The following is a 27,072-nucleotide window of genomic DNA, read 5'->3' as shown; positions in this document are numbered from 1 at the left end:
AGGCTGAACCCATGGATGGATGCATGGGTGGAGTTTGGTAACTGAGTGCAAACTGATGGTGCTCTCTACCCAAGCATGGATGCCTAACTGCAATGCCTGTGCTCCTGGGCTGCATGTCAAGGAACAGGGTTAGTCCGATTAAGTTTTCTGGGCATCAGCATCAGCAGTACTTGCAAAACTTGAGTATTGAAAAGATTCTGGGGAGTAGTGGGGGAGTGGGCATGATCATATTGTATGCAACTGTTCAGGAAAACAAATGCATCTCACAATAGACATGCACACATCTGCTGCCAAGGAGTTAAGGCACATCTGCTTGGACTAGAAGTGGTAAGATGTCATCTATTTCATAGGAAATAACTAAGCCTATTAATGTGTATTTTTACTTAGCACCATGCTTTATTCCGCTACTTTTTCCCTCACCCTTTTTAATGATCTCTTTTATGTTGGAGTATCAAGTATCAGAATACTTCAATGATAAGGATTCCCCTGGAATAGAAAAGATACCTTCTAAGGTATCTTTTTTTCCTTGGAATTCTGTCTTATGAATCTTCTTGCACTGGAAACACAAAATACCAGAGACATGAGACATAAGCAATGCCATTTATTGAAGCTTGAAACAAATATGTCATCGTAGTTTGCTTTTTAAACCTTGAAATGTTAGAACAAGCAGTGAATGTGCCAAATACACATTTTTTCCTGAGCAACCTGTTGAAGCTGACGTGTCTCAGGCTAATATGATAATATAATGATATTATGCCTCTGCACTTAACACTCTATTCAGTTTTAAGAATAGTGACCATCTGGGTTAGGATCATAAATCCACCTTTACTTAAAAAGAGATATGTCATAAGAAAGGAATCTTGCTAAATGGGTGGCAGAGGTGACTGCACATATTATTAGCACAGAGGACATACTAGGCTGATGAGTGCCATGTAAGAACCTATGTAAAATACAGCAGTGGCACTGCTCTATTAGAACAGTTCATGTTGTTGTCACAGTCTTTTCCCTAAAGTTTTAAGCTGGGAGAGTGATGCACTCAATGCATCGCATCGCGTTTAAGCACAGCGGTGACTGTGCTTCCCTGGGTAGAAAGATTATTTTGATTAATGTCCATAATATAATTTATTCACTTTTATGCTTTTCAAATGAAATTACAGCTCCCTGAAGAAAACAATGAAGCCAGAAATGGCTTTACTCCTCACTAGCCATAAGGAGCACCGGAAGGGACAAGCCCCCCAGGCACTTTTCCTCCCACCTGCACTATATCCACTCAGTCAGCCCCTTTCTTATTAGCTTACATACCTGATGGCCCACTTCTGCTGACCTCTGTGGATAAAACGTTGCAGGTACCTCTGAGCATAGAAGAGTCTGACTCTGAAGTGAATCTAACTTTGTCCTGCCCAAATCCTACAGGATGCTTCTGGGAACATCAGAAGCATCTGCACTGTCCACCAGTCTAGGTTGTTTGGCCATCAGAGAACTGCCTTGGATGTAGCAGTACAGGCTCTGCTCTACACAATGCAGCCTGAGGCCAAGCCCTGCCCAAATGCTTCCTGAATCAGATGGGACACCTCCACTCCTTCATATGATTCAATATTTCTGTGTCCAGTGGAATAAGAACTGCCCAGATTTCTATTGCTCAAAAGGTCAGTAGCCATTCAGGACCTCAGAAGGACATAAGCACACTGTGAAACTTAAAAAGCATTATGTCTGGCATTGGCCAGCAACACCATAGACAGGTATTATTTTACGAGTATCTGCATGTATGCTATGTACACACATGCATGTGCATGCACCATTGTAAGTCATCCCCCACATCTGTTATACTAGCACCATATTTTTAACAGTGGATTTTAAGTTTTATCAGCACCTATAACTGGGGTTATATTGCCATCACAGAAGTTAATAAATCTAACCTTACCATGCTGCATAACCTGAACTCCCAGAGACTTCAAGTGAAGAAGTGAGCCCTTAGCCAAAGGTCACAAACCTATGAAAAAGGACAATTAGACTTGTGGCCATCATTAGATTAATACATTATAGCCAGGCCCAAATATTTCTATTAACTTTCATAAAAGTCTGTCTAGAAATAGGCCTATTGCTAGTCATAGCTCTGTAAGCGTAGTGACACTTGGATTCATGGCTATGTGTCTCACTCTACACTGCATAAAATATGACATTTCTCTGTTTTACAATCTCAAATTGTCAGGTAGCTAGGGAGTAAATCTGCGATTTTCAAAAGAGTGTGAAGAACCAAGGTGTCCAAATCCTACTGAATTTCAAAGGAATCTAAATGTCAGACTCTGTCCAGCTCTTTAGAAAATGCCCAGCTTTGCTTCAAAGTGTCCAATCTGGTCTCCCTAAAGTTTGTTCTGCCATTTTCTTCAATAGCAAAACAGATATGCTATTTGACTAGTGTTCTCCTAATGCCTGAGGCCCAGAGCTACACAGATACTCTGGGTTTCGGACTCCTGTCCCAGGTGCCCTCAGCCTCACTATGATCAAGGATTTGCACTGGGGGAAAAGTTTGCTGTGAGTGAGGTGATAAAGTACTCTTGTGGATGTGGGCTTACACTCTACTAGGAGATACTGGATTAAATGATAGCTCTATCGCTGAATATTGCTGTGAATTACAGTCCATCTGTTAAGGTGGTAGATGCCAACAGCTTTGCTTTCATGATACCAAGAAATGTTGCTTAAAACATATTTGGGAACTTAACATCCCATATTTGGTGGGGTTTTCAGGTTACAGCGAGGCATTTGTAGCAGAAGAAAACTGGCCAGGACAGGCTATTGCTGAGGTATCCTTTAGAGGTTCAGTGAAGTACTAAATGAACAATTTTTCTTTTGAAAAATCCAATGTTTCAATTTGTCCTGCATATCATAGTCAGTTATTATAAAACTCTGCTTTTAAATTTATGAAGTGAGCAAACAATTTGGAAAAACCCTGCCACTTCACCTTGATTCCTAAAGACAGAAAAATGAGTGAGCACAGGGGGATCTGGCCCACAGTGCAGGTCTGTGTCTGCTGCCCCATTGGCCACCTTCACTCAGCACTTGAGTAAGTGGTGCTGCTGTTTCAAGTGGGTTTCAGAAAAGAGATGGAAGACAGAACAAGTGAAATATTCATTTAAAGAAATACAAAAATTCTTTCAAGCTTGTTTCTAGTCTCTATGCATGCCTAAGAAGTACTAGCTGCTGGTACATTGCAAATTGTGTTACAAATTTTGGACTATTACAGAGAAAAATTTGAAGCAGTAAAACAGGACTGATAACCCTAAGGGATGTGTTTTCCCAGTTTTGATCACAGATTTCCATTTATGTTGGATGGTTCAGAAAAAAAAAAAGGAGCATAAAACCTGTAAACACAAGCCCTACTCAAAACAACTAGATAAAAAACAGCTAGTGCCAAGAAGCTTGGTTGTTGTTTTCTTGGTTTTGAGGTGATTTTCTTCTAGATTTAGTGTAATTTTGTCGTTTGAGGACTCGCTGATCCCAGTATCTTGCTTTGTTACGAATTCGGGGCTGGCTACACGTGAAGCAGCACTGAGTCTGTATTGACGGCAGCAAGCACTTGCCAATGCCTTTCAGCCTCTGGCAGAAGCGAACTGACAGTTGGTCTTTGCTGCAGGGTAGTCCTATGGTGGAGAAGATGAGAAGAATTAGCTATATTTTGCTGACAAATTATCTGTATTTCTAGAATTTTAAACTGCTTTATGCCAGACAGTCATGCCTGTTAAGGCTCTTATTTATGATGGCTTTCTCTTCCTTTGTATTATGGGTCAGCTTGATCCCCCTGAAATTTTAGGACTTTTAAGTGAAGAGGTCCTGTTAAACTTCACACGACCTTCTGTCTTGGAAAATACAGCTCTCTTATTACCATTCAGCGAGGCCTTACTTTTGCAGCAGACATAGCTGATCTATGTTTTTCACTTTAATGTTTCTGCTTTTAAGAAGTACCAGAGAAAGTCTAGCAACAATGATTTGTGAGTCTGGTACTTTCACGTTCTTGTAATAGTGCATTTAAGACAAGCGCAATGGGCTGGCAGTGTGCTGCAGAGCCATGCAGGGCAGGCAGAAGAGTGTAGACAAGGCACGTGCAACTATATGTTCAGCTTGACAATGCTTCAATTTCTGCAGCACCAAAATAAGCCAGGGACTGGTACTGTATGTATTATGGTGCTGATAGGTATGTGGTAGCTTTAATAAAATGAGATGTGTCAGATTTAGTTAGATATTACAAAATGGGGGACCTCAGCTGCGAGAAGAGATGGCTAGGGGGAGAGTCAAGGTTTGCAAAAGCAGGAAGGTGGTGGATTAGCTGACTGCAAGGCTGTTGTTCAGCAAATCCCTCAACACTGGAACTAGGGAAACTCAATGGAACTATAAAGGTAGTTTAAAACAGATAAAAGAACTTCTTTTCACAGCAGGCTGTGAACCTCTGGAACTTGCTGCCACAGGAGAGGGTGGAAGCAGACAGCATTGCAGGGTCAAAAAGGGATGCAACATATTCATAGAAAAAGTTCCATAAATTTAAACTAAAAGGCACTGAAAGGGGTGCCTTTAATAGCTCTAAAATGCCAGTTGGGAGTGCTGGAGGAATACCGTGGAAATGAATCACAGGAAAGGACTAAACTCCTGTATTCTCCCTAAGTAGCATCCTCTAATGCCGTTGCTGGAGACACAATATTGGGCTGCGTGGACCACTGGTCTACCCAGTAGGGCATTTCTTATGTTTTACTGGCCCCTTGAGATTTTATTCACAGAAATAACTATTACTAATCTGTGTAGGTAGTATTTATCTGAGTCTGTCTTTCTGAACATGAGAGGGACAGGAGATAAGCAGACCAATTCAACCCTAGGGCAAAACATGTGCTAAAGATCTTTGAACAGCAGGAGGAGTGATGCATCACTTTCAAGTGTATGCCAGATCTGCCCTGCTCTCAGGAGTCAACCTCTTGTCTCGTTGCCAGATTCGACCTGTGCTTTTGACTTGTGAGAGGGAAGAATCCTCCTCCAAAAGGCCTTTGAAGGCTCTTCCAGAAGGACTCTGAGCTGTTGCTGTTCTTACCTGAGGGTACCTGCTGGATACTGCAAGTACACAGACTACAGATAAAGATACCCTTCCGTAAGCTTCCTCCCTCCCCTGCCACTTCTTTTCTGGGCTATTACCATCTACACAACTGGGCTCCTGGGCCCTTGAAGGAGAGAGGTACAGGACACCCTGAGTCACAAGAGGACTTCTCTCCACCTCTTCATTTTGGAGACAGCGTCACCCTGTGGGACACCGAATTCATAGTGCCAAGATTGTATCTGGGTTCACTGCCAGTCAGATTTTTCTTACAGTGTCTGTCTCACTTTGCTTGCTTGCACTCCCAGTCCAGAATTTGAAGTTCCCATAGGGGTATCTGTCTTAAGAAATGGCATCTGTTTGGACTCGCAACATGTCTTTCCACAGCCCTCAAGGCAGCCTGTGAGTTACCTAAAACAGGTCAATACAAGCAGACCTATTCATTTAGTTGTGGCATCATAAATTAGGGATGCAGGCTCAGAGAACTGCATTCCCCATCAGGGCCAGTAGGGCTGGAGAACCTGACAACATGATTCTACCAACAGCGCAGCTGAGCAGTAGCAGGTTAGGCTGACCTATAATTACTGAGCCTGTAGTATTCACAACAAGCTGATACATTGGGTCAGCTTCCAGTTTTTGCAGAATCTCAGCACAAATGGAGAGCTCTTTGGAAACTGTCTGATGCAAGTGTATTATCATACCTGTACTTTTCCTGCACTCTTGCAGATTGCATTTCTGAATCTCTGTGGGCTTGGGTTTATCCACACACGTACTGTCATCTTCCGTTTCATTAGTTTCTGTATTCATGCACTTCACAGTTCTTTGCTGAATGCCCCCTCCACAAGAAACAGTGCACTGAAAGAGAGTAATTTTAACATATATAGAAGTCTTTTACATGGAAATTGTGTAATATGCCAATATTTGAGCTGTTTGAGCACATTTGACAGAAAGCTAAAAATGCTGTATGATCCAGAACCAATGACACTAAAGTACTTTGTGTACTGCATTCTCCATCCAGACACCTCCATGGTGCATTGTGGCCAGATTTGGCAGGATACAGTGGAGGGGTAAATAGTACAAATGCAGCATCTTGCAATGTGTAACCATGGTAAGAGGACTGTTTTCTATGGAGGAGGAGGATCTGTAATGCCAGTCCTACAAAGTAAGAGAGTAGTAATCCAAATTAGTACTGCACACTGACATTTTTTGTTTCCTGTGTTTTCTCACCATCTAAATTAAACATGAATAATCAATTGCAATGTTAGGTCTAGAAATGACCAAGCTGAAGATTTCAAAAAATCTCAGTGAGATGTTTTTTCTTTGGTGACATTTACACTGTGGTTACCCTTTCTTTATGACCACAAAACAATTGCCAGCTGCTTGTTCTGATGGCACATAGATGGCCATAAAAAAAGAACATTTTCCTGTACTATTCTGTAAATGTACTTAATTCTTCCGACATCCCAGAGCATCTGAGAATTCCAGTTAATTTTAAATTCTTTTTCTCTTCAGATAAATAGTGGCCAGCAAGATAAATACTTCAACAGACAGAGAATGCCAGCTAGTGCTGAAGACAGGACTGGTACCTAATACCTAATTTTCTGCAAATTATCCTCTTTCTAATGTATATGTCTGTGCATAAGACACAATATTACTGGTATGAAGTACATTAAAAGATCTTAGGTACTCCTGCGGCAACTTTAGATTAATGTTTAAAATAGTTTTTTTATAAAGTAAAATAAATGGGATTAATAAATCAGAAAAATAGTTGCTATACATTTTGGTATTCAGTTGCTTATTTTATGCATGTCCCAACATTTTCACTTCCATATTTAAGTGTTAGAGTTACACTAACTCTACATTACATTATACTCATATCCCATCTAATGGCTTTGTCTGAAAACCAACTCATTAAATTTCTGTGTTAAATGACTCTCCGTTATTTCCTTATTTGTGGCTCCTGCCTTTTGGTGTACTTTCAACATTCTCTTCTGCTGTGAGGACTATTTGTAATGTATGAATAGGTTTGTTAAGGAAACTGGAGGGAAAGGTTTATTAGATATACCAGTTTCTTTATGATTAAACATGTATTGCAGAAACTGGAAGGTTCCCCAAAGATACACCCCATGTTTGTCAATTAGAGTTCCAGAAGCCAAAGTAGAGGGCTATTGGTCAAAATTCAGAATTTCTGTTTGTGTGGGCAAGTCCAATATTGCACAAAGTTGCTTTAAGGGTCACCCCCCAACCGCTCAAAAAATAGTCTGGAACAGTAAAACATTACAATAACTGGAGAGGCTCTGGAAGCACAGACAAATCAAACAGCCTGGTTGTACTTGGAAGGATTCAGCTAGGCATGTTGTCAGGGACTTTTATTAGCAATTCAAGCTTTTCCCTCCCTCTCTAAAGATGCTCGTCCTGTCATCCTCTTGAAACGTTACCTGATTCTATATCTAACCGAACATGGTTGAATTTACTACCCAGTAGCCTCTTCCAGTGGAAAACTTCAAATTTGTAATGGAAGAATGTCAATGGTAACTCCTTTTTCATTAGAAAAGGAAAAAAAACCCACAGCCCTCCATCCAACTACATCTAATGCCTCAACAAAAAGTAAAAGCTACAATGTCTATCACCTGAAGGAACTGTGTTGGCCTGGCTCTGAAACGTTTAGTAATATTTTCAAAAGATCTTCTTTTGTAACTCCAGCTGTGCATAAGAAACTATACTTGCCATAGGCACTGAGGTTCACAGACAAGTGGATAATACGACTAAACATGGCCAACTCAGGACAACAAATAAAACAAAAAAGAACTGAATCCTACCGGGCCCCATGCCTGGTTAATCCACTGCGTACAAGGCTGCCTGTTACATGATGCAATGGCAGTAGGTCTTTTTGTCCAGTCACAGTAGCCGCCTTCTGGGCAGTAGATATGTCGCTTTCGCTGGCCCCCACCACATGTTCTCGAACACTAACAAAAGAGGTGCACAAACGCATGAGGAGAGAGGTGGGAATGGATGACAACCCAGAAACAGACCATAAAGACAGTAGGAAATGTTCTTTGTTTAGAAATGTGGAGCCACAGGTAACAAGAAGCATGTCACTGACCCATGTGATTTAGAAAGATGTACAGGCTAGCCTGCATATCAAGTATTACAGTCCCAATATGAAGAAAAGCTCTTCATATTGGGAACTGAGACATTTATTTCATCATATGCTTGGAAAGAGACAGGGAAGAAGCCATTATCGGTCCAAAATACTTGGGGGAAAGCTGTTCCTGACACGTATTAATGCAAGGAATATAGGACAGCGTGGAAGTGGCAACATAGAACAGGCAACACAGAACTGCTCATGCAGCACCACTGGCAACAGTAACTTCTCCAACAAGAATGAGATTGGAAGTTACGTGTCTGCAGGATTAATCTGTTACATTTACTGAAGACAGTACAAGTGCATGAGGTGCAACGTCTCATTTTTATGAGGTGGCTGGGGACATTGAAATTCACCCAATCCATACAATAAATTAACTGTTCGGCAATAAAAGCATCATACAAAGACAGTGACCCAGGTTATTTTTTTAAACATTTTTTTGTCCACATTCTAGTATTACTTACCAACTGATCTTTTACTATTATTCACTAGCTCTGCAGTAAAGCCTGCTTGAAATACACAAAAAAATTTGTACTCTGACATGAAATAAGATACCAGATATACTTTGCATAATGCCTTGTTCCTGTCCTACAAGGAATTGCATCCCTATGGACATAGGACCAGAGCTGACATCTGATAAATGAACCTTTTCAATCCAATTCTATCCAGTATCCTTAGCATGAGAACAACTGCCAGGGTTGAACAAGCGTTTTTATAAAATATTTTAAGTGGCAAACGGGTGCAATCATTTGGCTACTCTTATTTTTTCAGCCCTTGCTGACTGCTCTGACTGGAAACCCACATCCTGGTCTCCTCCTTACGGCAGGGGTGATTTGTCAGTGGCCTGTAAGGAAGCAATGTGATCACCTCCCTTGAAATCCAAAAGCATCAGGTCCACAGTGCCGCAAACATTGTGGCGCTTTCTCCAAGGCTGCTTTTAGTGGGAGTAAACACTAAAATGTAGTCAGACCATGTGCTTTAGCTGACATAAATATGTGCCTGGCTGCCTATGAGTTTGTTGGCACAGATTTATATTACAAAGTGACCCAAACGTCAGATTTATCTTACATCTGATCTCAGTCTCTGGCCCCATAAAATTGCAGCCCAAAAGTGTAAAGGACAATTCTGAATTAATCATGATGACAAAGCAACATTAAAATGGCAGCAAAAGGGATCAGTCTGAATGAATCACATTTACTGATCCAGTAGGATAGCTAAAATAAATCTTCTTCCAGGCCATCTGCTTCTCTCTTTCAGGGTATGGTAATTTACAGCTCTAGCTGTGTATCACATGCAACCTAAGAATGATTCTGGGAAGTCTAACGAACGTCTGTGATAATTTTTGCTGTAACCATGCACAAGGTCTGCAGAGCCTCTGAGTGGTCCTAACTCCATGTCTTCGTTTGAGAGAAAGTTTACCTAACAGCATGGGATCTAACAGCCACCGCTAACTGACAACTAATTGTTCATTCCCAAAGCTTCTTTTAAAGAACAATACCTCATTCCAGGGCTCCACACGCCACTGCAGGCAAGGCTCCACATTACAACTAGTGTTGAGTTGTGGCTTATATCCAAGTAATTGGCAATGAAAAGGCCTTAGAAGTCGCTTTTCACGAACATCAATGCAGTGAAGATCTCGGGTCTTGAAACCACCGTTGCAGCTAGCGGAGCACTGTACACAGAATAGAAAGGGGTACATCTCCAAATTATGTTCTGCTGAGCAGCTGTCCCTTCCCCAGTCACAGAGGAAGAGGACAGCCTGAGCTTTGAGCATCCTGACTCACAGAGGGAATTTCCAGTTTACCATAACAACAATCCATTGTTAGATTTAAAAACTGTGGTTTTCATCATAGCAAATCAGAACACACCACACAAATATTTCCCTTTCTTCACTGGAACATCCGTTAATAACACAAATGCATATTTAATTAGGAAATCTTGCCAGTTATTTCCAAAATGTCATAGTGAAAGAGTCATAATGCAACAAATAGAATAAACAAATCCTGTATGTAGGGAAATTGTCAGTTGTTTCTGGGGGAGGAAGGGAGGAAAGAGGCACAGCTGCATAAGTTGATTTCTCATTCAGCCATGGGAGAGGTCAGTGTCCATGGCAGCAGATTGCTTAGGCTGGCAAAACTGCTCCTCATCTTAGCCCCTAGACTTGAGCTGCTGCGGATACCACTGGGAGATGGTGGACTCATCACACAGCAGCAGTTCCCACCTTCACCTTCCTCGCTTCTTCGTGGCACCAGGAGGATCCATACCCCAAGAGCACCCCGGGTGTGAGAATGGGAAAGAAGAGAGAGAGACCATGAGCCTCACTCACTGCCTGTGAAATCGCTTCTCAGCTTAGAGCACTACTGGCGAGCCCTTCCAGTCTTCTTCTCAGCTTAGAGCACTACTGGCGAGCCAAGCGAGCCCTTCCAGTCTCGTATTTCTCCCCAGAGTTTGCTCCAAGGCCTCATGCAGCAGGACCAGGTTGTGTCCCCACCTAACCGAAGCCCCAGACCTCTCCTGCTGCTGAGGAAGAACTGAATTTGCTACTCGAGGATAAGGACAAATACACATTTAATTATTTTGCCTTCATCCAGGATTAAAGCCAATTCTACCGACACCACTGAATAACCTCAGATCAGCTTTCATCTTTACCGCCGTGATGCAATATAACAACTGATGCTGTTCTCCTTTGCATAAATCAGCATTCTTCAGTTGAACAAGGAAACTGAATATAATACTTCCCCAGGGAGCTGAAGGATGGATGGAAGGGGAGTCCATGCTCTTGTTCACAGAAGCTTCTGTCCCTCTGGATAGAAACAATGGACAGAAGTGACTGTGCAAGAAACTGAGTACACACAGCCCCAAAATATGTGCAAATTGTATTTGGTATTAAACTTAGACTATAAGGTCCAGCCTGAAGCATCTTTCTTTTTGAGGAGGGGAAAAATTAGGTAAGAGAAAAGGAACAGAGAAAGTTTACTACACTAGCAGGGGAATGTAGCCATCTTGCTGTGATAAGGTGACATTAAAATGTTTGAAACAAGTAATGAGAAAAACAATTGCCACTTGCAAAAGCAAACAAGAAATAGCCATTTTTATATATGAAATTGTAATCAGGTTTGTATAGTTCAATTGCTGGAAAATAAGGGTGGCTAACACAACAGAAATCTGCTAGGAAAAGACTTTTGTCTCCAATTGGCCTCATAATTAGACTGACACTTTAAAACATTTGTTTCCTACAATATTTTATCATTAAACTGATTTCTAGCTACTTTCTGTGATATAACTATCATCCACTTGTTGCAAGAGCAGTAACATTTATGAAGAAAAAGTGAAGGTGAAATATGCCCTACTGCAACTGGGACTGCAGAATGTCTATCTATGATTTAAAATGAATTTCAAAGGCTTAAATGTGGTTATGTAATGCCTTGGCCTTTCCTGGACTTTCTAAAGAGTCATGTATGTCATGTACAAATCAATTCTATGTCAAAGAGCTCAATAATATAACACAGGTTTTGTAACTATAACCTTTTCTTTGTATGAATCTGCCCTCTAGTTCAATGGCAACAACATTGTCCGCAAAAATGATATGTATTGAGAAAGTTTGAGACCTATCTTTTTCTTTATTAAGTCAACATTATTTCAAATAGAATTTTGTAGTTTTTCTCTTTTGAGTCTTGAAAAATAACCCACCGTTTGAAGCCCCAATTTTAGACAGTGTGAAGACAAAATGTAACAAGCTTCAAGAAGTCACTGAAGTCCTTCCAGGTGTTCGTCACACATCGTACAATACCAAAAAAGAACTCAAACACAATTCCTTGGGTTCCACTTACTACCTTGGACACTCTCCTGTCTCTTGGCTAGGCCTGTATACATAACTAGTACCAAATAAGACTGTAGCCATAGCAGCCATTCTCCCCAGTACATTTTTCTTTAGTTTTTATAATGTAAAACTTAGAGATTACATGAATGGGGAACAGACCATGTCACATAAGGTAATACATGGTGGCAAGGGTGAATAGGAACATGCCAACTCCCTCTCCCGAATTCCCACTTGCTTCTTAAAATTAGGATATGCCTCTGGAGGCAGAGATCAAAAAGATGCCACATGCAAATATGTACAGCTTTGCCCTAGGATCTCCACAGAAAATGCATAGTGAGCCCTGCTTTAGCTCTAGATGCAAAAGTTAATGAGTATGACCCCCACACAGGAAGAACAGAACTCATGGCAGATGCGTTTCCATAAATAACTTAGTCAGGAAATTAGTAAATTAGTGCTGAATGGTCAACTGGGAATCATGTATGCATTCACTGAGTAAATAATTATTTTTAAAATGAAGTATTTAGAACTCCCTACTGTTTGAAGTTAGCAAGCTTGCTGTTCACACACAGCTCTGAATGAAGTTACCTTGCTCCAATTTCCTGTTTTCCAGCTAGCACATGGGCGGAGATAACATTTTCTTGCAGGATCAGGCTTTTTCATGTGCTGACAGTGAGATGTGTTCCTGCTGCTGCACTCCACGTGTCTCCAGAAAGCCCCCATTCCACAGGTGGTAGAGCACTGCACAAGGGTGAGAGGAAAGCCCAGGGGCAAACTCAACGTTAGTAAGTCATTCTGGAAACAATCCAGGAACCTAAATATAAATATCTAGAGCCATTTTAGATGACCTGGTTTATCTGAGATACTCAAAAGAAGATTTCAAGTTCACCTAAGTCTTACTTAAGGTTCTGAAGGAGGTGTTTTTGTTGCTTTGTTAAGAAAATAGCAATTCTGATTTATACTATGCACTGCTCTTCTTTGGCAGACTCCTGCTTACTGAGACATTCTGAATCTGTACCAGGTGTTCCACTGTTTCCTTCTGTGATCTTCGGGGATCCAAGGCAAAATGTCATTGCATCCAATCTTAAGCACTGTTCCCTCTCTATCCCTAATAGTGCTGATGAGATATTCAGCAAACTGAGTGCATGATGCTGAAAATCTGAAATAAAATATGTGAGAGACTTGGGAAAACTGTGCAGGAAAAGGATTTTTGAAATTCTGAATTCCAAGAGTGACTAAGTGTTTCCAACATTTGGGAGGATTTTAGTGTCTGAGGTAAGAGAACTGATCATGCCAGTCCAGATCCCAAGAGTGCACTCTTCACCAAAAAAATCACTATCATTGTATTCTGAAGCAGGAAGAGGTGAAAATTGACTGGAGACACCCATTTACCTTTTTCTCCCTTAAAAAGGGAGGGACAGTGAACTACATGCGTAGAGTCAAATCCAACACACGCCAAGCAGCCTGCAGCTGGCATGAGAAACAGCATAAATAATCTTGGATTAAGTCAGCAAAATGATGAAGAGGGCAACTGCTATTGTGTGGTTTGAACTCCCTACACGGAAGTGGGAGAGTAAAACAGGGAAAGCTGAGTAAGTGTCTTTGGAAAGATAAGGAAAGCTAAGCTGAAGCTAAGACAGGGAAAAAAACCCATTGAAGACATGGAGCTGTTACCAGATTCAATCAGAGAAATGGAAAAATGGTTAATGGTCACAACAAAGAATTTTTGAAAAATTGCACATTATAAAGAGTGTGAATCTGCCAGGCCTCTGCAACATGCCATCTCTAGCTTCCGAGATTCGTGGGACATCTGTCCAAGAGGCCACAAAGATCCTGTTAAATGGGACTGCATACCACTGTTCAGTTTTGTGTAGTCACATATCTGTCCAAGACAACGTGTCTGTTCAAGAGGATGGACTGTCCTTGTCTTGGTGGCTGACTGTTTGATGGCTCCCCCCAGCCCTGCTATACCAGTCTGACAACACCAAGACTTTATTGAAGGGATGCTTCATGAGATTGAAGGGATGATTCATGAGAAGACCAAAGATAGCTCCAGGGATGATGCTGGGCAGATCATACTTACAAAGCTTTATGTTCTTGTCTGAGGGAGGTGAAACACAGCAGGATTCTTTCAAAAATTGTTGTTTTCAGGTACAGAGCCAAGAGAGAAAGGCATGATGCTGTAAATAGTACTGGGAGAAAGCTTTAGCTTTCTTGACTACTGTTTCATGTTACATAAATGAGACCAATTGCTCTGAAGTTCAGGAAGACTTATTGCTTTTCCCTTTTGTCATTCAGGAACCAAGACTTCCTCTTGTCACAGTAGATGTCTATTACAGAGGAAGAAAGTGCAGGTGACTTTTCATGACCAATAACAGAGGTGCAGAATGAGCAGAACTGGTGGTAAAGGGTATCTTTGGTCGCCATAAAGCTCTTAGAAAGGGAAAAGAGACAGCCCAGAATGACCTGGGAAATAGTGGGAAAGAAGTTAAAAGTTACAGACAGAGACACCAGTGTCAGTGGGCACTGTTTTGCCCTACTCTAATTAGTGCTCTCCCTTGGGAGGTAAGTGTCAACAGCGTTATGGGACATGTCACACCAATCCATCTCAGTGACTATCACTATTCTTGGGCAATATTTATTTACTAGTATAGACGCATCCTAAGGAGCAAAGAAATGTCAGAATATTGGCAGTCAGTAAAAGAGAAAGATAGAGAGTAGAGCAAGAGATTCAACTAGGTAGATGCAACGGTCTTGAGGTATCAATGCCTTGGAAAGATGTCATCTAAAAACAGGCACAAAGTTTTACTAAGGCCAGGTAAATAAAAAGAGCAAAAATAAAGTCAGGCAATTGTAGACTAAAAATGAATTAACAGTAATGAACAATAAGAAAAGGTTCTGTGAATGTTAGAATCAAGGTGTGGGGAGGAAATACAAAACTTTTATTTTATGAGAAAGATAATAGCTGACATATTTACAGAATCACAGAATGGTTGAGGTTGGAAAGGACCTCTGGATGTCATCTTGTCCAACCCCCCTGCTCAAGCAGGGCCACCTAGAGCCAGTTGCCCAGGACCATGTCCAGATGGTTTCAGAATATATCCAAGGACAGAGATTCCACAAATTCTCTTTTTCACCACCTTTTCTTCTTCAAACTTGAAAAAAAAAAGTTAAATGTGCCAGGCTTCACATAAAGTTAATTTTAACAAGAAACAATAGCTTGAATGCAAAAGATTACTAAAACACTAAAGAATAGTAAAGTAAGTTAGATGCATTAATTATCCTTAAATTGATTTCATCAGTTCTGTGAAACCAAATGTATTGACCTTACCTCAGTATTCATTCAGGTGTTCTTGAATAATCTTTGAACTGTTGCAAATTATTTTTTAAAATAGATTGGGAAAGTCCCAGAGGATTAGAGAGGAACATCTTTCAAGTTATCTTTAGGAAAAGAAAAAGGCAGATCTGTGGACTAATAGAACACTTGACCTAACTTTACTTCACAAGAAGATACAAAAGCAAATTATTAAAAAATCAAGATCAAAATGGTAAATACTAACAAAGATGATAAAGCAATAAAACAGCCTACATGGACCTATCTAGAACAAATTATTGAAGTCAATCTAATATCAGGTCTCTGAGCAACCTGATCTAGTTGAAGATGTCCCTGCCCACGGCAGGGGGGTTGGACTAGATGACTTTAGAGGTCCCTTCCAACCCAAACCCTTCTCTGACAGGCGTGCCTGGCTTAATGAAAATAGAGAGCCAGCTGATGTGATGCACTTTGACATCATCTCATAGACCATTCTTCTAGCAAATGATGGAAATATGGTCTAGGTGAGATAATTACAAGATTGGTGCATAGCTAACTGAAAAACTGTAATAAAGTAGTCCTCAGTGATTCAGTGTCAAAACGAAAAGACATTTCAAATATGGTCCTGCAGGGCTCTGTCTATAGCCAAGCTCTCTTCAGTATGTTCATTAACTAACTGAATGATGAAAGACAGCATGCACTTATAACATTTGCACATGACGCCAAGTTGGGAGAGTTGGCAGGAATGTTGGAGGACACAATGTGAATTGAAAAACATCTCACCAAGTTGAAAAATTGTAAGAAAACAGTAACCTGAAATTCAAAAACATATGCAAAATCCTACATTTAAGGAGAAATTTTTATACATGTATATATACATATATATACACACACACGCATGCACACAGATATATACACACCCCAAACAAAACTGAGAACATCTGCTGATCTAGAAACACTGTATTAAGGGATCCGGGGTTTACAATGGACCACAAATTGAATAAATCAAAGTGGGACAGTTACAAAACAAGACAAATCTCATCTCAACATTCACAAAGAGGGTCATACATAAAATGATAGTAATTATTCCATTTTATTTGCCAGGTGTCAGCTGGGGCCATAATGAACATCACTGATGAAGGAATATATGATGAAACTGAGCAAGTCCATAGGAAAACAACAAAGTCACCAGATATTTAGAAAACACAAGGAAAATATGAAAAGAACCAGATTGTTTTGTTTAGAAAACAGACCCAAAAACAGTTATTAAAAAGACAATTATCTTCCATGGTCTGCATATAAAAAATAGAATTTTCGTTTTCAGTGCAGAAAATGTTGGTTATGTATAAGGAAAATATTTCTAATGCAGGTAATGAATGACTAGGACAGACTGCAGCATTTCTGTACTCTAGACTTCTGTTCAGGATGTGCTGGGCTTGGAAGCACAACCTTTGCCTGGACTTTCTCTTGCAGGCTCTTTCACCCAAGCAGATGTAAATGAAGGTCTTTGGGCATGTGCAGAAGGAAATGCTTCACTTGTCCCACTTGAACATGGGAAGCTAAAGCCATTCTTACCTGGCCATGGGAAGGCACAAGATGAAACTTCAGACTGCCATCAGGAGTGCATGTCCTGAACAACTGCTGATGTGGTGGTGACAGAGCAGAGGTGTTACCCACTGGCTGCATCCAGACAGAGGGCACCAACAGGATCTCGGTGGCCTAGCTGTGCCTCCACTGCCGTGGGATACACTAAGTCATCTCTTGCTGTCCTTTTTAGCCCTGCTTTTCTGCATTTCCATTAATTTGCAATATTCCAGGCAGACCCGAGAGCAGACAGGTACAGAGAAACAGACCTTTGATAGCCTTCTCCATCAATACTGAGACACAGAGGCAGATCAGTGCAAAGAGGTTTCCAGGTCTGGACCTTTGGCTGTACTGATTAGCTTGGTTAAAAAAGGCCATCAGAGAAATGAGGTAACTTGTTCAGATACCAAAATCTCTCATTTTAGGTATCATGATTTGAAGAATATAAAATCCATTAGCATAAAAAGAACTCTGTTTACATAAAAATAGAATTTTACAGTGGGAAGGATTTTAAATACAAGTTCATTCTATATTCTCTTATTATAGTTGCTAGAATTAGGTGGTTGCCCCCTCACCAGCCCTGACCCCACAGAAATTACTATCTCAGGCCACAGCAATCTAACAGCACAGAAACCTAGCTGTCAAAAAGCCTCGTGCTAGGTATTGGTAAAAGAAAGTCAATAGCAATATACAAAAAATAGTAAGCACTTTTCTGAGGCCATAGAAAACTGCAATCTATATTACTCCTGCACAGAAGAAATTACCCAAGTATTATAAACATTGAGTAATGACCAAGGATCAGGGAAAACTGGGACAAGTCATCTTGTCATCTTCAAGACCAAGTATCTTCGAGATGCTTTACACCTCAAAAGAGTTTTCAAACTCCCTGTACTTGTTTCATTTACTCAAACAGAAAGACAGAGCTATTGAAAGTGAGTATTACAAGATGTTAACACCTGTTTTGATTGAATTTCATTACCATTAGAAATTAAAAAGTTCATTTTGGCACAACCATTAATGCAGATAAAATAACTGTTCATTTCTACATTCAAACAAGACATAGTATAACACTATTATCAGCTGCTGTATCCAAAGATACTGTACAACCACAACCACTGACGATTCTAACTTCTATGCCAACCAGACAAAATGCTTTTACTTTACCACTACTACAACCCAGTTCCAATATACGATCACCTAAACTTCAAAAAAAGGTGCAGAACTCCATGTTACAACGTCTCCCCATGGACATGTGCTGGACAAATTATGAACCCCGGATATACCAGTTTAACTTTGGACTAATTCTTATCTTTGCTTTGTAGACTCAAACTGGTTTTACCAGGCAGAATGCTGCTCTGAGTTCGGACATATTTGCTTAATGGTGGATACAAACACCAATAATGGGATGAGATAGAAAGGCACTACAAAAACATGTTATGTTAATAGCCAACTAAAAATATGTTTAAGTATCCATGTTATTAATGCACTTTATACAGTAATAAAGCTAGCTTACCTACATGACCCTGGTCACATGCTAAGTTAGGAAACACACATAATTTAGAGAGAAATGATATGTAAGTGAAGGTTAGAACATAATAGCACATGTACAGCTAACTTGTGTTATGTATTCGGAAATACAAGCATAGTCATTTGGTGTCTCCAGGATTCATCTAATAGCTTAATTTTTTGCTGTGCCCTAAAACAAAACTCTTGAGGTATTTCTGATAATAGTCAAACCTGAATGTCATATCCCTGGAAGAGTTATGCATAGTTTTGCAGAATCCATAAATACAGACACATTCTATGTAAGCATTAGATACTCCAAGTTACTGATTTTTTTGTGTGACAAGTATTTCATCTGAATGTATGATACTCATTTCAGATAATTGCAACAAACTAAGAAGCTTTATTTCCTCAACAGTGGTTCAGGCAGCTGTTCACACTCTCCACTCCTTACGAGTTAAAAGTAACTTACCTCACTCCAGTTGCCTACGATCCAGTAGGTATCACCAGGCAAATTGTTGGATGTTATTAGGTGGCTGTTTGGTGTGACATTTGTCAAAACCCCCTCAGATGTTGCACTTTGGTTCCTGAGAACATGCTCGAGAGCTGACGATTGTGTGCTGGAGGTTATGGTGTCGAGTAGCTTCATTTCTCTTCTGTTGTCAGCCAGGTCTCTCGGTACATGACCAAACACTGTGGGCATTACTGTAACAGATGTTTCTTGGGTAGTTACTTCTACAACAGGCACATCAACTTGCAGACTGGTATAGTTTGCTGCTGTTGGAGATGCCAGTCCTTGTGCTGTTGTGCTAACAGGAAGGAGCGTAGAAGGTTCTCGGTGATGAGATGCAGGGGTGGGCTGAGAAGTCACACTCTCATTTTGAAGGACAGGAGAGCCAGTATCTAGGGTTGTGCTCCTGGTTCTGATTTCAGGATTGAGTTCTGTGCTGTAAAGGAGATCAGTTGGTTTCTCACTGCCTCCAACTGACCCATCAATGTCGTCAGATTCTTCAGTTAAGTAATCATAGCTGGAAGTTATTTCTGGACTACTGGTAAAAGAGGAGACAGGAGTGCCCTCACTTCTTAGCACCTCACTTTCTACAGTAGAAACTGCCTTCCTTTCAGAAATATTTTCAGCATGTCTTATAATTTCAGTACTTAAGCTGTTATGAAAAGGCCATGAAGTAGTATTTTGGTGTGAACTATTTTCAGTAGAAACAACCGGGTAATTGTAAACATCACTTGGTCCAGAAAAATTGTTTTGTAATGTTTTGTTGGCTGTTCCTTTTTTTTCTGAGACATTACCCAAACCAGAGGATGTAGGCAAACAGGGAGTTACACTTTCAGGCTTAGGTATTTTTGTTGTTGTATGGGACCTTGGGTTTGGTATGGGTATTCTGCGAGGAGGACTCCATTCAGGATTAGTACTTGTTTTTCTGATTATGATCTTTCCTCTTCTGGGTGCCAGGGGGGGTATCAGAAATCTTCCAGCAGAAGGACATTGTTGGAGACCACACAGGGCCTTAGAGTTTGGTCTCTTGGAAGTATCACATGGCTCATCATTATTTTTGGCACAAGTGACATTACGAGTCCTTATTCCACCACCACAAGTAACTGTGCACTGCAAAAAAACCAGAATTAATATATCTCCCCTCTTCATTCTGCTGCACATATCAATAAAAATAAGTATCAAATGGCACCTGTTTATAATAAAGAAGCATCATTATAAATGATCAATAACAAAGCTTTTCCTAAGGAACAAGCCCTCCATTCTAGTGATGTTCTGCTATCATGGAGCTCTTTCCAAGTTTTTAGAACAGTAAATGTCACCTTGGGGAAACAGCAGTGAAAAAAAGACTGCACAATAAAGACAAAATATGGAAGTAATATGCTCGAATTTGATTTCTTCAGTGAATCACAAAAGTTGTTTAGCCAATACCTTTTCTACCAGGGTTATAAAAAACAGACTAAAAACCTGTCATCAAAAACATATCTGACTGGCTCAGTGCTGGTTACTCACAGTGCCACAAACCCACTGTGATCATCCATGCAGCTCACAGATCCTTGTTGACTTTATGAAATGGATTTTTCATTCAGTCTTAGTGCAACCACCACACGTTGCCAGGGCTGCTAGCATGTTTCTCCTAAATCACAGATTACTGAAAATAATTAACCTATCTGGCTTCTATTTAAATGGAAGCACTGTTGTGTATAAAGGCTGCTGGAAGCTAAGGAGACCGAGTTTTTCTGTGATGTTTTTCATCCTCAGGCCCACAGGCACAGCCATGCCTTCAGCAGCTGTCCCTCCACTGAGGACTTTCTGAAATTTCAACACACTTGTCTGGTTTGAGGTACTAAGGCTGGATGACTGCTTGGGTATGAACGGAGATATTACATAAAACCTACTGGAAGAAGTCTTCCTAGGTTACAAGGGAGCCTGACCTAATTCAGCTGGCTTAAACCAGGTGTTCACCATGAAGTGATGAACACTCCTATTACCAGCACTTTAAAACTACTGGAATATCTAACTCTTTCTAGAACTAGTCTAGGTCATGGGGCAGTAGAAACATCAGTGACCTTGTGTTACTGGGGCTCTTTCTGTTGTTAACACCTGTGAAATACCATTAGCTCTGCAGCAACAGAAGCAGGGAGGAAAGCAGAGTAACCTCAGAGTAGGTAAGTTCATTAGCTATTCTGTCTGTCCTCCTTGCACTTCCAGCTGTATAGCACATGTAAAGTACTCAGAGCTATGCAAGTTTACATCAGCTGCAATTTGACCTCTGAAGTTAGTCAGTAAAGGATTTTGCTTACTGAGGAAGATAGCAACTCCTAACACTATGTTGTTGCTAACACAGAAATACAACACACTTATTTTCTCAGACTTTGCCACTTGGATGATTTAGACTAGCATTCATGTGAGTTGAAAGGAACGTCCAAACTCATTAACTTTTTGGGGTAGTGGCTGTCTCCCAGAATTAGCTTTGAAAAAATCTCTGTTTTAGATTACAGCCATGTACTAAAAAGAGATTTCAGAATGGACAAGTCTCCTGACAATCCTGTCATTTGTGCAGGAGAAATAGTCTGTCCTACGCTCCCTCCCCAATTTCGACAGGTGTAGGAAATTTATTTTTGTCAGTAACTCGCAAATACAATCTAATCCAATGACACACAAGCACTGGCTGTATTCTGTAACAGCATGCCATTTCTATATAATCGTACTGCTAGCCATGTAATCCCAGTCTATTTTTTCACAGGCAGTTAAAACATGGTGGCTACTCAATTCACAAAAACAATCAACATTCACTGATGATGGTTTGTGAGCAGCATAAACTGAATTAATACTGTTACAAAATTCTATTAGTTTATTATCTGAATCTGCTCTCAAACACAATAGTGAGTTTGGTAAAAAAAAGTTAGGAGAAAGAAGGGAGAGAAGTTTTCAAAAAGGAAATAGAACAGAATAGAATATTTTCAGTTGGAAGGGACCTACAACAATCATCTAGTCCAACTGCCTGACCAATTCAGGGCTGACCAAGTTAAAGCATATTATTAAGGGCATTGTCCAAATGCCTCTTAAGCACTGACAGGCTTGGGGCATCGACCACCTCTCTAGGAAGCCTGTTCCAGTGTTTGACCACCCTCTCGGTAAAGAAGTGCTTCCAAATGTCCAGTCTAAACCTCCCCTGGGTACCAGGGAGAAGAGCTCAGCACCTCCCTCTGCACGTCCCCTCCTCAGGAAGCTGTAGAGAGCAATGAGGTCACCCCTCAGCCTCCTTTTCTCCAAACTAGACAAGCCCAAAGCCCTCAGCCGCTCCTCACAGGACATGCCTTCCAGCCCTTTCACCAGCTTTGTTGCCCTCCTCTGGAGGCATTCAAGGACCTTCACATCCTTCTTAAATTGTGGGGCCCAGAACTGCACACAGCACTCAAGGTGAGGACGCACCAACGCTGAACACAGCGGGACAATCACCTCTTTTGACCGGCTGGTTATGCTGCGCTTGGTGCACCCCAGGATGCAGTTTGCCCTCTTGGCTGCCAGGGCACACTGCTGACTCACATTGAGCCTGCTGTCGACCAGCACCCCCAGATCCCTTTCTGCAGGGCTGCTCTCCAGCCACTCCTCTCCCAATCTATACTTGTGCCCGGCATTACTCCATCCCAGGTGCAGAATCAGGTGTTTGTTCTTGTTAAGTTTCATCCCATTAATCATTGCTCAATGCTCCAGTCTATCTAGATCCCTCTGCAAGGCCTCTTGTCCCTCAAGAGAGTCAAGAGCACCTCCCAGTTTGGTATCATCAACAAACTTGCTAATGGTGCATTCAACTCCTGCATCCAGATCATTGATCTTGGAAGTTTTGAAAAACTTAGTAAACTTCATTTTTATTGACACCTGAAATGGAAAATATTTGTTGTGCATATGTTGTCATGATTGTCAGCTACACTGATAGCTAAACTGCCTACTTGTGAGGTGAACCATATGCAAGTTGCACTACAATGGAATCAGAATAAAATAATTTTAAAATGTCACATGACTCAAAACCTACTTCTCCCCACTCCAGAAGAAATATCTTAGTGCATTTTTAGTTTTCATGGAGAAGTAGACTGCTCCACATGTTGGGGACCCTGAACTGTCCTTGCCTTCAAGTTGTGAAAAACCTGTAGATACCAGCATCCTAATCTAAAGAAAGCTAAGAAGTGTGAGGTCCTTCCACAGATTAAAGCCTATGACAAAGCACATCAAATGAGTGCTCCCTACTAATACTAACAAACATTGCAGAATATGTTGCAGTATATTTAAACAAATTTAGTATACTGCAGTCATCATTTTGATGACCTCACATTCTGCAGTTCATCAGCTGCCAGTGAAACAACTGCACAATATTTAATTAACTCTTGAAGGATACACAGTTATTCTAGTGTTTGTTAGGGCTTCCGATTAATACTAGAAGTAAAAAGCTTGCATGCTGTGGCAAAAACAGCAGAGTTATGAATGCAAGAGATATGAATGTAAAGAATGTAAAAATGCTTCTTTGTAGGCCTACAGACATGACACAGAGCCTCCCCCCATCTGGTCCACAGCAGTAATGAGTATTACTCAGATTTTTAGCACGCAAGCACACTCTGTTCTACAGTCCCAAAAGCTCAGCAAGCCAAACCCCTAGAAACAGTTAACACGCAACACCTGCTTAGGTCTTTAGCAAGCAGGGCAGCTTTTCTTCTTCTGCACAAAGGATTTGTGAAGACATGTTAATAAAAAAAAAAATTTAAAAAAGGGAAAAAAGCAGGTCATTGGTCCTCTCTGCTGACTGTAATAAGTAATTTTGAAAAAAATGTTCAATATTAGTTGGCATGAATTTACCTCAGTCCAGTTGCTCACTGTCCAGTCAGACGGGCACAAGACATCTCTGTTGCATGACAGTTGGGTCTTTGGTTTAAGCAGGTGCTGGCACTCTGTGACAGCCAGCGCCTGCTCATCAGATCCCACCGTCTGGATGCAAAGAACAGTTCGCTTCTTCTGGCCTGTTGGGCCACACGTGGTTGAACATTTCTGCCATTCTCCTGCCCACCATCTGAAAGCCAGGGGGGTAAGAACCATCAGAAAACAATCCATCACAAGCACATTAAAAGGTCAGAGACTACAAGAAAAAGAACCAGTAATTTAAATTCTGGGTTCAGATATATGCTTTTCATATTAAGTCCAGATCACTCAAGTTTTCCCATCTGCCCTGTGCTCCAGCACCAGCCAGTCACGGAAAGATGCTGATTCCCAGACAGCAGTAGGCTCCAAGTATTATGTTTCTACAATGTGAGAGAATCCACTGAGTAGATCGTCTTTCAAATCCAAATTTGAAAAACTGCTAGCAAGTTTAGTAATCTATTTATCCTATTGTTTGTCTGCTTATTGCTACGTCAGTACAGAAAGAGTTAACAAATGAGAATCACCGGAGAGTCTGTAATGACAGTACAGAGGTGGAGAAGGTCCCCTCACACATGTCTATGCAGCCAGTACTGCACAAGCGCTCAGACTAGCCCTGCGTTACCTCCAGAAGGGGAAGCAGCAAGGCACACAACCCCCAAAAACAGGCTAGTCAGAGCTATGCTGTGTGCACCCACGTGGGACCAGTGCCCTGCAGTGCTGTACCTCTGGGCCTAGTCTCTGGGCCTGCACTAGGCTGGACTTTTCTGTACTTTGTTCCTTCACGAAGTAAAAATGAGCCCCTTATGAGTCTCTCTCCTGATTAAAGATGGTCTTCCGTAGCGTGCTATGCAATGTTCCACCAAATGAAAGATAAATGTTTCCACTAGTGCAGTATTTTCCACTGCAAAACACCTTATTGACAGGAGCCGTCCCCTTTATATTTGGTTTACCTTAGCCTTTCTCCAGCTTCATCCACCTATTTCTTCTCATGCTGACCCACAGTGGATCAAATATCTGCATACCTGCCTTCCATGATAAGAAAGGAGGGGAAAAACTTCTGGGTTTCTACTATTTGAGAAGCACTGGCATCAACTGTCACATTTGCCTAAAGATTTACCTTTATACTTTTTTCAAAAAAAAAAACAAAACCAGACGTCTTTTTCCTTCCAGTTTAGTGTGCCCTTGGCAGGAACATAGCTCCAAGCTGCTGTATAAAAAATATGGCCCAGCTGTGAACTCCAACCCACAAAAGCTCCTAGACAATAATACTTGTTCCTGAGTTTTGAAGTAGGTCGTGACAAAGCCTTACAGGGATATATTTAGAAAACACCCTTCTAGGTGGAAAAAATTGGTTTTGGCTTACAACCAACACCATTCTATTATATTTTTTTCCTTTTAAGGTCAGTGATCTTGGAGCAAAATAATCCCATTCTGATAAATACATCAAAGTTCAATGTCCAGTTTTTTAAGTTTTTGCCCCTTGCTTTGTCTCCCATCTTACTGCATTTCTGGCTTCTTCAGTTTGCTGACAATACCCCTCCCCTTTCCTCTGTAGTTTCCATGTTCCTTCTCTGTTTCCTGATTAATTTATTCTTCAGTTGCAAATGAGTTGTCACTGATGTGGAAGGCCCTGATATCTATTCCTAATCATTTAAAAAAAAAAAAAAAAAGAGCAATCAAGCTATGCACACAGCTCATTTGTGCAACTATCTGGTCTTCTCTGGGGCACCTACACCTACCTTCCTCTCTTTAGTTATGTATACATACCACATTTCCTTTTAAATTACCCTAGAAGCTCTTTGGAGCACAGACTGTTTTGATACATGCTCTAGAATGCAGCCCATTGCCACTACAGCCCTGTGCAAGGCCTCTGCACATTGTTGTACTAAAAGAATAAATTATTTTTCTCCTTCTCCTGCCTTTCTTTGGATTGTTTCTTGCTCTTCCAGGCTTCTGCAAACAACAATGGAAAACTAACAAGTGGTTAAAGAGAAAAAGCAAGTGCACCTCAGTGGAACACAGCAATAAAAAAAGAGAAAAATATATCGCAACCTGAATCAAGACATTTCAGGGTTGTTTTAATCTCTTGCATCATCTTTACAATTTTATCATCTCTAGTATCTTATAAATTGCTGACACTTCAGCACAAATGCAACTTGAAGTATGTGAATTGCCCTATTAATTTTAATGGAACCAGATCACATACTTCAAGCTACAGACATGCTAAGCTGACATCTCTTCCCTCACTGTTTTCAAATGGCTCTGAGTTTTTAAACCAGTAGTTTGCAGGTTTAAATACCTAACTCCTAGCAATAAATTATGAGAACTTACTACAGAACCTGTCTTGATCAGCAGTAATGGTGCGTGATTAGCTATTGCATGCAAAACATTTTTAAAAAGTCATGGAAAAAAGTAAGGTGCTCCAAGTTAGGAAATCCCAGAATTAAGATTTTATCCTATTGCACCTTCATGGTCAATCTTAAATTACATTTAGTCACGTAACTTTTTCTATAGCGTTCTTCCTCATTCAGTGCAGGTAACAGAGAGTACAGGTGAGCCAAGTCATTAATTGCCCGGCACCGTGTTTATCACACAATTCAGAAAACTTGCTCTGACTGAAAGTTTATTCGTATCAGTAGCTGAAGTTTTTGATGGTGCATTTTCCTATTTCCATTCTAAGGTACATGCATGTGCCTTAAACACTCATGCATGAGAAAATTAACATGGAAGCACATGCACTCTTGCCTCTTTATGGTCCCCACTGAGGACTTCCGAACTGCGGTGTCCCAGCCACAGGGGAAGAAAGGCCAAGCAAGGACAGCAGAGTATCTGCCATCCATTTGTCTGTTCTGGTACAGGATGCCCCAAAGCAGGTCCTGGACCACACAGAAGGGAGCAGCACCCGAGTGACTGCTTTGCCAAACTCTATTTAACTTGGAGCTTCTGCTGTCTCCTCACACTGCAGAGCCATAACCAAAACTGGAGGTGACTGCTGAGCACACATCCAGAATTGACACAGCAATCTGAGATCCAAACATGCAACTTCTAAGTTGAAATGACCAAGCTGTTGGACCTCCCAGCTGCAAGCTAAAGAGTGGAGGGCACTGCCAGACAGACTTAGCTTTGGGCAGGTTATAAACAAGGCTTTCTTTAGATCACACATACAGAGAGATGGTTGGCAAAGAAAAGGATATGGGGAAGAAAACTAGTAGGTAGCTGT

At 40.9% G+C, this 27,072-nt stretch overlaps 1 protein-coding gene across 1 annotated transcript in view; it reads right to left on the bottom strand.

Moving 5' to 3' along the window:
- Positions 1-591: 591 nt before the first annotated feature.
- Positions 592-27,072, bottom strand: part of ADAMTS12 (ADAM metallopeptidase with thrombospondin type 1 motif 12) — a 176,879-nt gene continuing 150,398 nt past the window's right edge. The window contains 6 exon segments of the mRNA XM_019473630.1: positions 592-3,638; positions 5,773-5,926; positions 9,715-9,888; positions 12,622-12,774; positions 18,906-20,054; positions 23,793-24,003. Of these exon segments, the coding sequence (XP_019329175.1) occupies positions 3,403-3,638; positions 5,773-5,926; positions 9,715-9,888; positions 12,622-12,774; positions 18,906-20,054; positions 23,793-24,003 (2,077 nt within the window). The 3' untranslated portion in view covers positions 592-3,402.

This window comes from Aptenodytes forsteri, unplaced genomic scaffold, assembly GCF_000699145.1.
Source record: "Aptenodytes forsteri isolate BGI_AS27 unplaced genomic scaffold, ASM69914v1 Scaffold120, whole genome shotgun sequence".
Lineage (NCBI taxonomy): Eukaryota > Metazoa > Chordata > Aves > Sphenisciformes > Spheniscidae > Aptenodytes > Aptenodytes forsteri.
This window is presented reverse-complemented; position numbering and strand designations above follow the sequence as displayed.